At 39.6% G+C, this 14212-nt stretch overlaps 1 protein-coding gene across 2 annotated transcripts in view; it reads left to right on the plus strand.

Annotated features, from left to right (window-relative positions):
- Nucleotides 1-14212, plus strand: part of SMAP1 (small ArfGAP 1) — a 384385-nt gene that overhangs the window by 95177 nt on the left and 274996 nt on the right. For both annotated transcript variants that reach the window (XM_030199008.1, XM_030199009.1), the window contains exon 2: nt 13361-13494. In XM_030199008.1, the coding sequence (XP_030054868.1) occupies nt 13361-13494 (134 nt within the window). The remainder of the gene's footprint in view (nt 1-13360; nt 13495-14212) is intronic.

Below are 14212 nucleotides of genomic sequence, written 5' to 3' on the forward strand. Positions count from 1 at the left end.
CAAGGCGAGTGAGATGTGGGGTATAGTTACCTAGTGGGCCACCAGGGTTAGTCTTTTGGTGTTGGGGAGGGTGGCTGGGGGGCTAGAGGTCCACCGGCCCTCCAGCCCCCCATGTGCCCTTGTGTGTGTGTGGGGGGGGGGGGAGAGTTGGGGGAAGAAGGCCACTGGGCCCCCATGGAAACTTGTTCAATGGGTCTTAGAGTGACTGGGGTCCACTGGACCTCCAGCCCCTTGTGTGTGTGTGTTGGGTGGGGTGGGGAAGGAACCTCCTGTTTGATAGGTTCAGGCTTTTTTTTTGACAGCTCAGACCTGTCAAACAACTTCTGCGGGAGGTTTATAATTCTCCTGCATAAGTACCCCTGTGAAATAACTCTGACAGTTAAACTCGTATCATGCCCCATGATCAAAACTAATAGCATACATAAATTTGCAAGCTATTAGTTTTAATCATTGGGTTTTTAATTCCTTGCGTTGTTCTGGTGCTAACTTTACAGCGCAGGTAATTTGATCTTCGGCTTCTAAGAGGCCACTGCTGTTAAAAGGAACTCCCTACTCCTGATAACCTTTCCCCCAGCAGGATTTTGCATTCTTTCCATGACTTTCATTGGTGGACCCTAGTGGCTTATTGGTGGGGAGGGGCAAGGAGTGATTCCCCAGATGCTCCTGCCACATCAGCATCCTGGGTTTGAAATGGTACCTCTGACTCCTTGTGCTAGTCTGTGGGCCAGGCTGCCAAATAAGGAGTGTGTTTTTGTGAGGTTCTTTCATTGATATCCAGGGGATGGGAGTGGAGGGTTTGCTGTATTCTACCAGGAGAGGTTAAGGGGGTTTTATGATTTTTGGGTGGTGGGAAGGTTAGGTTTCAGGTGTTGGGGCCATAAGTGTATTGCCGATAGCACAGATGCACTTACTGCCTCCTCTTGAGGGTGGTTGTAAGCGCAAATGTGCTATATGTAAGGAAGCTGACACCATTTTGAAGTGGAGCGATTGCTAAGATTGGTCCCTCTAATTCCTGAAGCTGCAGTTCAGTGAAATGCTGGCTACCGTCAGTGGGACTGAGTCTTTAGTTAAAACACATAAGTTCTGTTTCTAATGATTTTTTTTCACTGTAATTTCTTCTTTATACAGAGCTGAGTGAATTATTTACAAGGGTTTTTTTTTTTTTTGCCCATAAAGCCTGACTAAAAATTACTGCTAGAGGTAAGGCTCTGAGGCTTTTTCCTCCATTTTATTGTTTAATTTTCTCTCTAGCTCTGTTTCTGCATTGTGGTATTGAGAATAATGAATGTGGGTAAATTAATAGGCCCTGTCTAGCTTGCTTTCTCCTGACATTGGGAGAGTTTTGTTGGTAGATCATTTATTATTTCCCTTCCTCTTCTGTTGTTATATTACAAGGTTTGTAAGCTATCTGTAGTAGTGACAGGACACAGTAACTTATCATGAACTAACTGCCTATGCCTTTAACCCACCACTCTCCTATAGCAAGTGGTTGCTATGTGAGTTGGTGTGAAGTGTTGTGGCCATGCAGCAGCTGTTCCTGTGCACTGGTCATAAAATGATTCCATGTTTTGTATGCATACACACCCATCACCTGTCATCAACATACACATGCACACTCGAGTTTTCTATCAAATACATGTGCGTGTAAACAGCCTCTTTCTCACATAGGTACATAAAGCTTTCTCCTTGTACAAAGAAACACTCCTTGTTTTTTCCCCCATGCATTCTCACACAAAATTTACTCTTGTCTTTTATACATTGGCCAACCCCCTCTCAAAAGAATTCTCATTCTTGTTTTTCTGTCACACAGAAACATCTTGGTAATTTGGTATTCTGTGAAGATCTGCATTGAAAACTCAGTTTACATCATGCAATAGATGATTTTAGTCTTTTTTTTAATTATTATTTTTTATTTTTTTAATCTTCTATATACCCTTGCTGATTCTTGTGTTGTTTGCAGACATGCATAATTTTCCAAAGGATGCTTGATTCTTGATTTTGTTGTTATGTTCTTTAGATATTGGTATTCATATAGCATATTCTTTTATTAATGGTTATCTTTGATCTAGTGGTGGAGTATACTAGAACCTTTCTACATGAGCCATGGAGCATTCTTTCATAGAATTTAAAGTCAATTTGTACTTTGATTACTTTGTGCATCACCTTCCATAAATCAATGTAAAGTTATTTTAAATCTTTAATCTTGCTATATTCCAAACATGTTTAGTTGCTCTAAACATGAGAAATACCCTTGGCTAACACTGCTTAAGGAGTAGTTCTGAAACATTGCTTCCTTAAACATTTGTTCACCTTACAAAGGCATCAGTGCTATACAGTGACTTTTTTTGTTTACTTTTAGCATATTTTATTTTGGATAAATTGGTATATGAACCTTACCACATATTACCTGAACCATTTTTGTACTATTTCCCCAGTTTATGTAATTCCTTCAACATCATCTCAGTATCTGCTTGTCTATTCACACAACCACTAACAATGTCATTTGTAAAACATCTTGGCAAGGAATAAATGCAGTTTTGTATCTGTTTTTGTGATGCATCTTAAATTGAAACTAGAACAAAAGATGTATCTTGAAGCACCCTATTACATTTATCTGTCTGTTAAGACAGCTCTGTAAGATGGTAATGCTGTTAATTAGCTTCAGATGTGCATGCTGTGGATGGCTGATGTTGACTAATTTATGGAAGCTGTATTTCAAGAAGCAAAAGGAAAAGAAAAGAATGCACTCCAACTGTTCAAGTTGACTGACTGCAGTAAATCAATGTAGGTGAGACTAGAAAACAGGAATAGAAAATCAGTGTTCTGATAAACGGTACAAGTGATGGAATGTCTTCAACTAGAGACTCTTATACTAATTAATCACATTACTGATGGAAAACAATGCTAGAAAATTAAAAAAAAAATTTTATAGTTAGTTACTGTCAGCTTCAGTGTAATGTCAGACTTGTTTGAAAAAGGAGGTTCTTAGTGTATTTTTATTTATTTTTTTGTTACATTTGTACCCCGCACTTTCCCACTCATGGCAGGCTCAATGCGGCGGGCAATGGAGGGTTGTGACTTGCCCAGAGTCACAAGGAGCTGCCTGTGCCGGGAATCGAACTCAGTTCCCCAGGACCAAAGTCCACCACCCTAACCACTAGGCCACTCCTCCAGTGTTCTATATGTCTGTTTTAATAGTGTTTCATGATGCTAAATACTTTAAGAATTATTTTTTAATATTTTCATTTTTTAAATATGAATTTAGACAAAGTAAAGCTGCTTTGGGCTTTTCTGCAATAACTTTTGAATGTAAGCAATTACAAACCATCCTATTTAATTTGCTTGTCTTCTGTACTACAGAAATGTTAGTTTATTCTACACTTGATATACTGCCTTTCTGTAGATACAGTCAAAATATTAAAATTAAATCCAACAAAGGTGCACTGCATTTTGAATTGTAAGTGAGCTTTTCTGAATAGATTGACATAAATTGCATTTTATTCAGAAAACAATTTTTATTTTACACCTTTGCTTAAATAGCCTTTTCTACCTTTTTTTTATTTATTGTGCAGTTGCAAAAATCTATAAATTAAAGCAATGGGATTAAACACATGATGAATTCTGGATTAACTGTTTCAGTTTCAAGAGCTTTAATGCAGCCAAGCCATAATATTTTCAATAATGTCATTATGGATGTGAAGGTTGGACAGTGAAGAAGCAAGATAGGAAGAAAATTGATGCCTTCAAATTACGAGTATGTTGATGGATGAAAATACTGCGTTGGATGAGAATACTGTGTCCATGGATTGCCCAAAGAACAAATCCGTTGGTATTGAAGGAGTTCAAACCTATGCTTTCCTTGGAAGCTCTAGTGACTAGACTTCAACCTTTATACAAGGGGCACATCATTGGGGGGGGGGGGGGGGGGAGATCATTAAAGAAAGACATCATACTTGGCAAGGTTGAAGGTCAGTGCAAAATATAATAACGGCAGCTAATTATTAATAAAGAGGCATCCACAGCTGCCGTTATTATATACTGATTCCTCACACTGCTGGTCTTCATCTTTTGCACTGACCTTCAACCTTGCCAAGTATGATGTCTTTTTCTAATGATCTCCCCCCCCCCCAATGATGTGCCCCTTTATAAAGGTTGAAGTCTTGTCACTAGGGCTTCTAGAATTGTGTGCTCAGGTAGGAAAAGGTTGACGCATGCGTTAGTTTGTATTTAAGACCTTTACAGTTTGGGAAGTGAAGATTAAGGAATGTACGGGATGATTTCTTAGCATTCCTGGGTGGTAGGTCTATCAGGTCTGACATGTAGGCTGGTGCATCTCCATGAATAATTTTATGAACTAGGGTGCATATTTTGAACATGATACGTTCTTTTAGTGGGAGCCAGTGCAGCTTTTCTCGTAGGGGTTTAGCGTTTTCGTATTTGGTTTTACCGAATATGAGTCTAGCTGCAGTGTTCTGAGCTGTCTGAAGTTTCTTGATTATTTGCTCTTTGCAGCCAGCGTAGAGTGCATTGCAGTAATCTAGATGACTGAGTACCGTTGATTGTACCAAGTTGCCGAAGACTGCTCTTGGGAAGAAAGGTCTTACTCTTTTTAATTTCCACATTGAGTGGAACATCTTCTTGGTTGTGTTTTTCGCGTGACTCTCAAGTGTTAGGTGTCAATCAATGGTAACGCCAAGAATTTTTAGGGTGTCCGAAATTGGAAGATTCAGTTTTGGTGTGTCAATGGTGGTGAATTTGTTCATGTGTTGCGAGGTGAGTATTAGGCATTGGGTTTTTTCTGCATTGAGTTTCAACTTGAATGTGTCCACCCATTTGTGCATGATATGTAGGCTTTGGTTGATGTCATTGGAAATTTCCTTTAGATCTTGTTTAAATGGAATGTAGATCGTTACGTCGTCTGCGTATATGTATGGGTTAAGGTTTTGGTTTGATAGTAGTTTCGCCAAGGGTATCATCATTAAGTTGAATAGAGTCGGTGAGGGGGGATCCCTGTGGAACTCCACATTCAGGTATCCATGTAGCTGATGTAGTCGAATTAGATAGCACTTGGTATGATCGTGTGGTCAGGAACCCCTTGAACCAATTAAGGTCACTCGTGGGCTTAGACAGATGTTGAATGGGAAGGGGACAAAAATAGAGCCCTAGGGGACCCCATAATGTAGGTTGAAGAATATTTGAATGTTTGCACCATATCTGCCCCTTCCTTTTTTTTTTTTTGTGAAGAGTAAATCTTTAGCTCATTCAGGGTCATTCAGGGACCCTTTTACTGAGCTGCATTGGATACTAATGTGCTTAGATGTACTGTGGCAAGTTTGACATTAGTGTATGCAAACTGCGTACAAGAGAATTAAAAAATGTTTTCAGTGGAGGAAGCATATTAGAGGGGTGGAGTGTGAGCATTTCTGCACTAATCAGCGTATCTACATTACCGCAGGATTAGCATGTGAGCCCTTACTGTCTACAAAATAGGTAGTAGTAAGTGCTCATGCGCTTATATTTGTTAATGGCTGTGTGCTAATGGCAACATTAGCACATGGCTGTTAATTCAAGAAAATAGAAAAAAGGCCATTTTCTGGATGGAGGAAAAATGTCCTTAACGTGTGGGTTGATATTGTGTATCTGGATTTTCAGAAGGTGTTTGACAAAGTACCTCATGAAAGACTCCAGAGGAAATTGGAGAGTCATGGGATAGGTTCTATTGTGGATTAAAAACTGGTTAAAAGATAGAAAACAGAGAGTAAGGTTAAATGGTCAGCATTCTCAATGGAGAAGGGTAGTTAGTGGGGTTCCCCAGGGGTCTATGCTGGGACCACTGCTTTTTAACATACTTATAAATAACCTAGAGATGGGAGTAACTAGTGAGGTAATTACATTTGCTGATGACACAAAGTTATTCAAAGTTGTTAAATCGCGGGAGGATTGTGAAAAATTACAAGAGGACCTTACGAAACTGGGAGACTAGGCGACTAAATGGCAGATGACGTTTAATGTGAGCAAGTACAAAGTGATGCATGTGGGAAAGAGGAACCCGAATTATAGCTGCACCATGCAAGGTTCCACGTTAGGAGTCACAGACCAAGAAAGGGATCTAGGTGTTGTCGTTGATGATACGTTGAAACCTTCTGCTCAATGTGCTGCTGTGGCTAAGAAAGCAAATAGAATGTTAGGTATTATTAGGAAAGGAATAGGAAGCAAAAATGAGGATGTTATAATGCCTTTGTATTGCTCCATGGTGCAACCGCACCTGGAATATTGTGTTCAATTCTGTTTGCCGCATCTCACAAAAGATATAGTGGAATTAGAAAAGGTTCAGAGAAGGGCGACGAAAATGATAAAGGGGATGGGACGGCTTCCCTGTGAGGAAAGGCTAAAGTGTCTAGGGCTCTTCAGCTTGGAGGAAAGGCGGCTGAGGGGAGATATGATAGAGGTCTATAAAGTAATGAGTGGAGTGGAACGGGTAGACGTGAAGCTTCTGTTTACGCTTTCCAAAAATACTAGGACGGGCATGCGATGAAGCTACAAAGTAGTAAGTTAAAAATGAATTGGATAAAATATTTCTTCACTCAGCATGTAATTAAACTCTGGAATTCATTGCCAGAAAATGTGGTAAATGCGGTTAGCTTAGCAGAGTTTAAAAAAGGTTTGGGCGGCTTTCTAAAGGAAAAGTCCATAGACCATTATCAAATTGGACTGTTTTTGGGATAAGCAGTATTATTATTATTTATAGCATTTATATCCCACATTTCCCACCCATGGGCAGGCTCAATGTGGCTTACATTAGTTTAAAAAGGCTTACATCAATCTAGTAACAAACAATCAGATACATCAAGGGTGAAGTAGTTGGTGAGTAATGACAGAGGGAAAGAAAAGAGAATGGTGCAGAAGAATTCAATACGGCCGCATAACAGTAACAGTTCAGGAGTCACTAATGCAATGTGGGACTGTAGCGTAAGCTTTTCTAAATAAGATGGTCTTCAGTGATATTCTGAAAGCCGGTTGTTCGGGAGTAGTTTTTACTGATTTGGGTAAACCATTCCACAATCGTACACTGATATAAGGAAAGGTAGATGCGTAGCTGGTTTTATACTTGAGGCCATGTATTGTAATTTTTTGGGATCTTGCCAGGTATTTGTGACCTGAATTGGCCACTGTTGGAAACAGGATGCTGGGCTTGATGGACCTTTGGTCTGTCTCAGTATGGCAATACTTACGTACTTATGAAAAACCCACCTAAGGGCACACTAAGGTCAACTTTTCTCACAGAATGGTAAAAGGAACTCCTCACTCTTTTTATGTATGTCGGTGTCATTTTGTATGAATGATTTCCCTTGAAGGACCAACTAATTTTGAGAGTTTTAAAAAATATATATATTTTGGAGATCTTACATGCTGTCTCACTAGTTTAATTTAATGTGGACATTCATAGTTCACTTAACCTTTAAGTTCTAGGCAGTGTACAAATCTTTCTTTAAAATAACAGTTAATCAAGCCAGCTCTGCCTAATGTCACGCAATGGAGCAACCAGATATTTTAGCTCTTATGGATGAAGAGGATGACAGCAGTTCTTAGGGGACGACTTGCGAAGAAGAGATTTCTGAAAATATGGGAATCTTACCCTTGAGAGTCTGCCCTGTTATGTTAAATGATTTGGATGTGTCATAAATGATGATCTTGGACTTGATTGAGATTTTTCTGTTTGAGAGTGATGGGATTTGGGAGGGGGCTAGAGGGCTTTGCAATTGTGGCTAAGGTTTATGCAGTCCATGATGTGTATATTGGCATGCAATGTACCAACGGAAGGGATGGGGGGATGGGATGGAAAGGGGGGGGGAATGTGCAGATTATAGTTAGTAGTTGCAGCTTTGTATGTTGAAAATGTTGTTGATGGCTGCCTGTCCACATGATCTTCCTCTACCATGGTACCCTTGTTTGCCCCCCCCCCCCAACTTGTTTTATATATATTATTGAGACCATTGGGTAGGGACCACTGATGGGCATAATATTCTTGGAAAAGCCATGTTTTCAGTTGGTGGTGGAGTATCATAGTCTGATGTTATTCTGATCTTTAAAGGTAATGAGTTCCAGTTCTGCATCCCTCCCTAGCAGCATCTTGTTAAAAATCTTCTTCAAGTGAAATTCTTGTTTATTTGGGAGTATCAATCTGATGTCTGCTAGAAATATGAGTGATTTTCTGGCACTGTAAACATTTGTGAAACATTGTAAATATGTAGCCATTCCATAAAGGCATCTGAAGGACATGGTAAGGAGTTTAAATTCCACCCTTGCTTTGCAGGGAAGCTAGTGGAGTGTAAGTGAGAATGGAGTGGCGCATTCATTCCACCTTCCTCCTCCTATTAGCTTGGCTGCCGGATTTTCTACAATTTGAAGTTATCTGGAAGGCCTAGATACATTATGTTGCAATAGTCCAGAATCATCAGGACTAATGCTTGAACAACTGTCTGAAAGTGAGTAGAATCTATCAAATGCTTGATATGGCAGACAAGCATAGGTAGTAGGGTTGGTGGTGCGAGTGATTCATTTCCTAGCCGTAGTATGTTGGTTTATCTGGGTTTCTTTTTAGGCTCATGGCACAAAACCAGTTGAATAATAAGTTAAAGACTTCATTCATCAGTAAGTAAGCTGAGAATAGATCGTTCTATGGGAAAAAGAAAATGTCATCCATATAGGAGAAGTATTTGATTCCGAAGGGCTTCATCACTTCTCCAATGCCTCTGAGATAGAAATTAAAGAGGTCTTGGGATAGGGGGGAGCCCTATGGCACCCCACACCTCATGTTCCAGGATTGGGATAAAGATTGTTGCCATTTTACCTGTATTGTTCTGTGTTGCAAGAACCATCCCAGGACTTCTCCTGTGATTCCACTTCCTCAGGCTTCCCTAGTAAAGTGGTATGGTTCACCAGATTGAAGGCGGCTGATGTCCAGTTGCATAATGAAAATTTGTTGATCTGTCTCCAGCAGTAGCCTGGATTCTGATAGATGTCTTGCTATTGCTGTTTCCGTTTTAAATACATGGATAAAATCCCAACTGAATAGGGTCTAGTGATTGGTGTTGATCCAAGAAATCTTGGAATTGTTTCACAACTACGGCCTCTGTCATTTTGGTTAGTGAGGGAATATTCACTACTGGTTGCTAGTTGTTTAGGGTTCTATGTCAAGTGACTCCCCCTTCAGGAAGGGGACAGTATAATGCTACCAATCTCCCTGGGAAAGTTTCCTGAGGACAGCTTATTATTTATCACTTTGTGGCCGTTCACTTGTTCAACTATTATTTTGACATGCTCTATTATTGGGGATGGGGGCTAGCTTGAGCAGTTCTGCCCTACAAGGGTCCAGCATGTAGGATATCTTAGTAAATTTGGACAGGATGTTTTTGAATTCACAGGGATCCTAGTGACTTAAATGAAGCCCAGGGTTGATCGTCAACTCCTCTGAACTTGATGGTATGAATTTTTTCAGTTTCTCTGCTTTTGGCTGAGTAGCCCGCAAATTCATCTTAGGAAAACTTTGTTTCTTCTACAGTCTGTGAAGTCTTGGTCAGGAACTTGACTAAGTGAAAGAGAGCACGAAAAGAATTGCTGCTACTATTGATCTTTTGGGAGGAGTATTTTTGATTCTTTGTTTTTATCATATTCTTGTACTTTCTGATTTGTGATCTCCAGAGTTCTCTATCTTGTGATTTTCATCCATGCCCTCGCCAGACATCTGCAGGATGTTTTAAGAGATTTTAGTTCATGGGAGTAGCAGGGGTTGATAGCCATTCTTATGATCTTTCTCTCTGTCATCGGTGCTATGTCTTCAAGGGAGGATTTGGCTAGTTTCCAATTGGTAACAAGCTGTTCTGGTGTGGAATCTGGCTCTAGGTATTGTTTCGCTGTCACCCCATCCCACAGTTTGGTTCCATCTATTTTACCTCTGGATAGTATTGTTCCTCTGTGTGTTTTTCTTTGGTATAAATTATAGGTAGTTTAAATTCTTGAACTTTGTGGTCAGACCATATGAGGGCAGATGGCTTCCATGATTTCTGAATCGGGTCATGAAGGGGAGAGGGGGCAAATACAGCATCTAATTGATGACCATCCTTGTATGTGTGGGTCCATTACTAATTAGTGATAAATTCAAGTTCTTTAGGAAATCTAATAGACAGTGGACTTCCTGGGATTGCTCATCTTCTAGGTGTATGTTCAGGTTTCCTTCTTTAATAGTCAATGGGTTAGGGTTTGGGAGTTGCGTTCCAAGACAGGAAGTATTTCTTCACAGAGAGGGTGGTGAACGCTTGGAATGCCCTCCCGCGGGAGGTGGTGGAGATGAAAACGGTAACGGAATTCAAACATGCGTAGGATAGGCATAAAGGAATCCTGTGCAGAAGGAATGGATCCACAGAAGCTTAGCTGAAATTGGGTGGCGGGGGGAAGAGGGGTTGGTGGTTGAGAGGCTAGGATAGGGGAGGGCAGACTTATACGGGGTCTGTGCCATAGCCGGTGATGGGAAGCGGGACTGGTGTTTGGGAGGCGGGAAATACTGCTGGACAGACTTATACAGTCTGTGCCCTGAAAAAGACAGGTACAAATCAAGGTAAGGTATATACATATGAGTTTATCGTGGGCAGACTAGATGGACCCTGCAGGTCTTTTTCTGCCGTCATCTACTATGTTACTATGTTACTATGTAATGGGTTGGAGGTTAGACATTGCATTATAAATATTTGGAGATAGTCTGCTATTGCCTGCCAGGGTCTTGGTGAGCAGTAATGTAGTAATAGTCCATGATCTGGTTGTGCTGGGGATGTTTTGTATTTTTAGGCATATGCCCACTAGGCCTCTGTGGTCTTGAAAGTTCATGTATTTGCTATGCTTAATTTGCAGGTCACCTTAGTCAAATCAATGCTCTTCCTATGGGGACATGTAAAATGTGGCACAATGAGTATGAACGCTTGTTTGCCCCACGACCTAATATGGCTCCTAGAACTGTGTACTACAATTGAATTTGTTTAGGGGCCTGTTTAGTAAAGTGTGATAAAGCTTTGGAGACACTGTGTGTTAGTTGCTAAAATTAACAAATGATAATTGTAAATTCTGTGTGGTGACTGTTGGAGCCATGACCAGCATCTGCACAGCAGGTACTGTACAGGAGAGGCGCTTAAAGCATGGTAAATGCATGATAATACAGTATGGTAAATGCATCCACGCTATGCTTTTTTTTTTTTTTAAAGCCTGTTCCTCCCCACCCCCAATCAGCATCTTGAGGCAGCATTCCCACCCCCTCCCCCCCGATCTACCCTGGTAGGTTATTTGGCAGGGCAAGGGGTGTGTATGGGTGGTAGGAGTGATCCCCATACACTCCTGCCTCTTAACCCATTTGCTGGACTACAGCTGAAACTTGCTTCTGACTCAAATATTTGTCCAATCTACATGACGGAATAGCTGTTAATTAAATACCTTATTGACCAGAGGATCTATGGAGAAATGGATAACAGTAGGAAGGGCTTTCCTTAATTGTTAAAGATAAAGAAAAAGGAGTTACTAAAAAAAAGTATTGGCCTATAACATTTTTACCAACCACATAACATAATATTAGCCATACTTGGTCAGACCAGTGGTCCATCTTGGACTGCATGCTGTTTCCAACAGTGGCCAATCCAGGTCACAAGTACCTGGCAGAAAACCAAACAGTAGCATCAATTTCCAGGGTAAGCAGTGGGTTCTTTTTGTCTAATAGACTATGGACTTTTACTCCAGGAACTTGTCCAAACATTATTTTTTAAACTCAGATACACTAACCACTTTTGCTATATCCTCTGTCAATGAGTTCCGGAGCTTAGCTATTCATTGAGTGAAAAATATTTCCTCTTATTTATTTTAAAAGTATTTCCATGTAACTTCATTGAGTTCTTCAGCAGCAAATATTACAGCTTAGGTTTCATTTTTTTGACTTTCATTCTGTTTTGAATCCCATGGGGTCCTTTTATTAAGCTGAAGCAAAAAGAAGTGCTCATGCTCTGATTTTTATTTTTTTAAATGGCCATATTCTGATTTTTTTTTTAAATGGCCATATGCTAAAGGCAACATTTGCGCATGGCCCTTAATACAAAAAAGAAAATAGGCCATTTTACAACTGCAGCAAAAATGGCCATAAGATGCGGAAAAGACCCGCACAGAGGTGCACCAGGTCCTCTTTTTGCTGCAGCTTAGTAAAAGGACCCCATGGAATTCACAACAGAATGGAAGTAAAAAAAAAAAAAAAAGAAACCTAAGCTGTAATTTTTGCTGTTGAAGAATAAGCGATTCAAACAAATGTCATGAAGACAAAAATCAAGCAAATGAGCAATTACAATAAATGTAGACTGTAAAGAAAAAGAGGAAACTGTAGACTGCATTATTAGTGGCAGCAACAGAATCGTCCAAACTGAATATAGGAAAGGATACAACACAGTTTCCAGATTAATTCATTGGCACTTATATAAAAAGAATATATTTAGTGTGACTAAAATTATTTGGTGCATGAAATTCAGAATAAAATCATAGAAAATGAAAATATAGAAATGCTATGGGATTTTAGAATCCAAACTGAGACAGGTTACAATACACCAGATATAACAGTGATATACATTAATAATGGTTCTGAGGCATATACTGTATGTTCTGTTTGTCAGACTGAGGCAGTTTGATTATATACAAAATGTAAGACCCCAAAAGAATGATTTGCTATGCAAACATAACTTAAACAGGTTCTCTATTAGGTCAATGATCTGGTTAAATATATCCTGGAAATACATGAACTATTGTAATCTATTTATAAATGATATAAGCTTACAACATTTTCATTTTTTCCATTTCCTCTGACTAGCAGATCTAGAGGGACTGGTGTATGTTAAAACAAGATTCTGTGTACCTTCTTTATCTGCCTTCATTCTCTATGTTATGTTAATAAGAAACTCAGAATTTGTGATGAGAGCTTTTCATGGGAGTCTGAATCATATGTTTTGAGCAAAGTTCTTTCTCATAAATTAACCTTAAACAGGTAGACAACTGTAGTTAAAATTACTGCAGAGAGATTGGAATAACATTTAGTCTCTTCTTGGGTGATTTATAACCAGTCAGGATTAGCACAGAAACAAGTCTTTCTTCCTAACTGCTGCTGTCAATCTGAGTTTCAACCCTTCATGTGCCATGCGTTTGTGTATCCATCCTGATTAACTGAGTAGTGGAAATGTCAGGCTGTACCAGTGCTCAACTAAAATAGACAACCGCTTCTTTTTTTTTAATCATTTTCTTTTCCATACGTGTATATATCAGTGATTTTCTTTTTGTTCTACCGCAGGTCCAAGATGGGCTTCCTGGAATATTGGGGTGTTCATTTGCATAAGATGTGCTGGAATTCATCGAAATCTTGGTGTTCATATATCAAAGGTCAAATCAGTTAACTTGGACCAGTGGACACCAGAACAGATTCAGGTAAAGTGAACTTATTCTAAAATACAAATAGTTTAAATTAGTTGTATTTATATGCTATTTTTGTGAAAATATTTAAATTGTTATCTTTGGCGATAAAATATCATGAGATTTTAAAGGTTTTATAAGACTTTCTAAGCATATATTCTCAGATGTTTCACTGGATAGCCCATAGTACTCTGCTTTAATCCCCCTGCCAGCAGATGGAAGCAGAGTATTGAGTTCTGTTTGTTTCTAGTGCATGAGGTGCCAGGTAAAATGCTGGTGCTCCTTAACAAATCTTCTCACACAAATTCTATATAAGACCTAAGGTAGCGAAAGATATTACCCCTGGATTCTATAATTGACACCCAGATTGAAGTGCAAATAAATTAGTTAATTTATTTATTGCATTTGTATCCCACATTTTCCCACCTATTTGCAGGCTCAATATGGCTTACAGAGGTCTGTTATGGCATTGCCATTCCAGGGTGTCAGATACAATCGGTGATGCAAAGAGATTAAGGATGGAAAGAAGTAATAAGAAAATAGGTATAGAAAGATGATTTTCGGGTTAGAGTGGATTGGTGAGGTGGTGTAGTTAAGCTATGGGTCCTGTTTGTAGGCCTTATTGAAGAGGTACGTCTTCAGAGATTTACGAAAGTTGGATATTTCGCCGATTGTTTTCAGGTTAGCTGGTAGTGCGTTCCACAGCTGCGTACTCATGTAGGAGAAGGAGGTC

Source organism: Microcaecilia unicolor, chromosome 3, assembly GCF_901765095.1.
Source record: "Microcaecilia unicolor chromosome 3, aMicUni1.1, whole genome shotgun sequence".
NCBI classification, from domain to species: domain Eukaryota; kingdom Metazoa; phylum Chordata; class Amphibia; order Gymnophiona; family Siphonopidae; genus Microcaecilia; species Microcaecilia unicolor.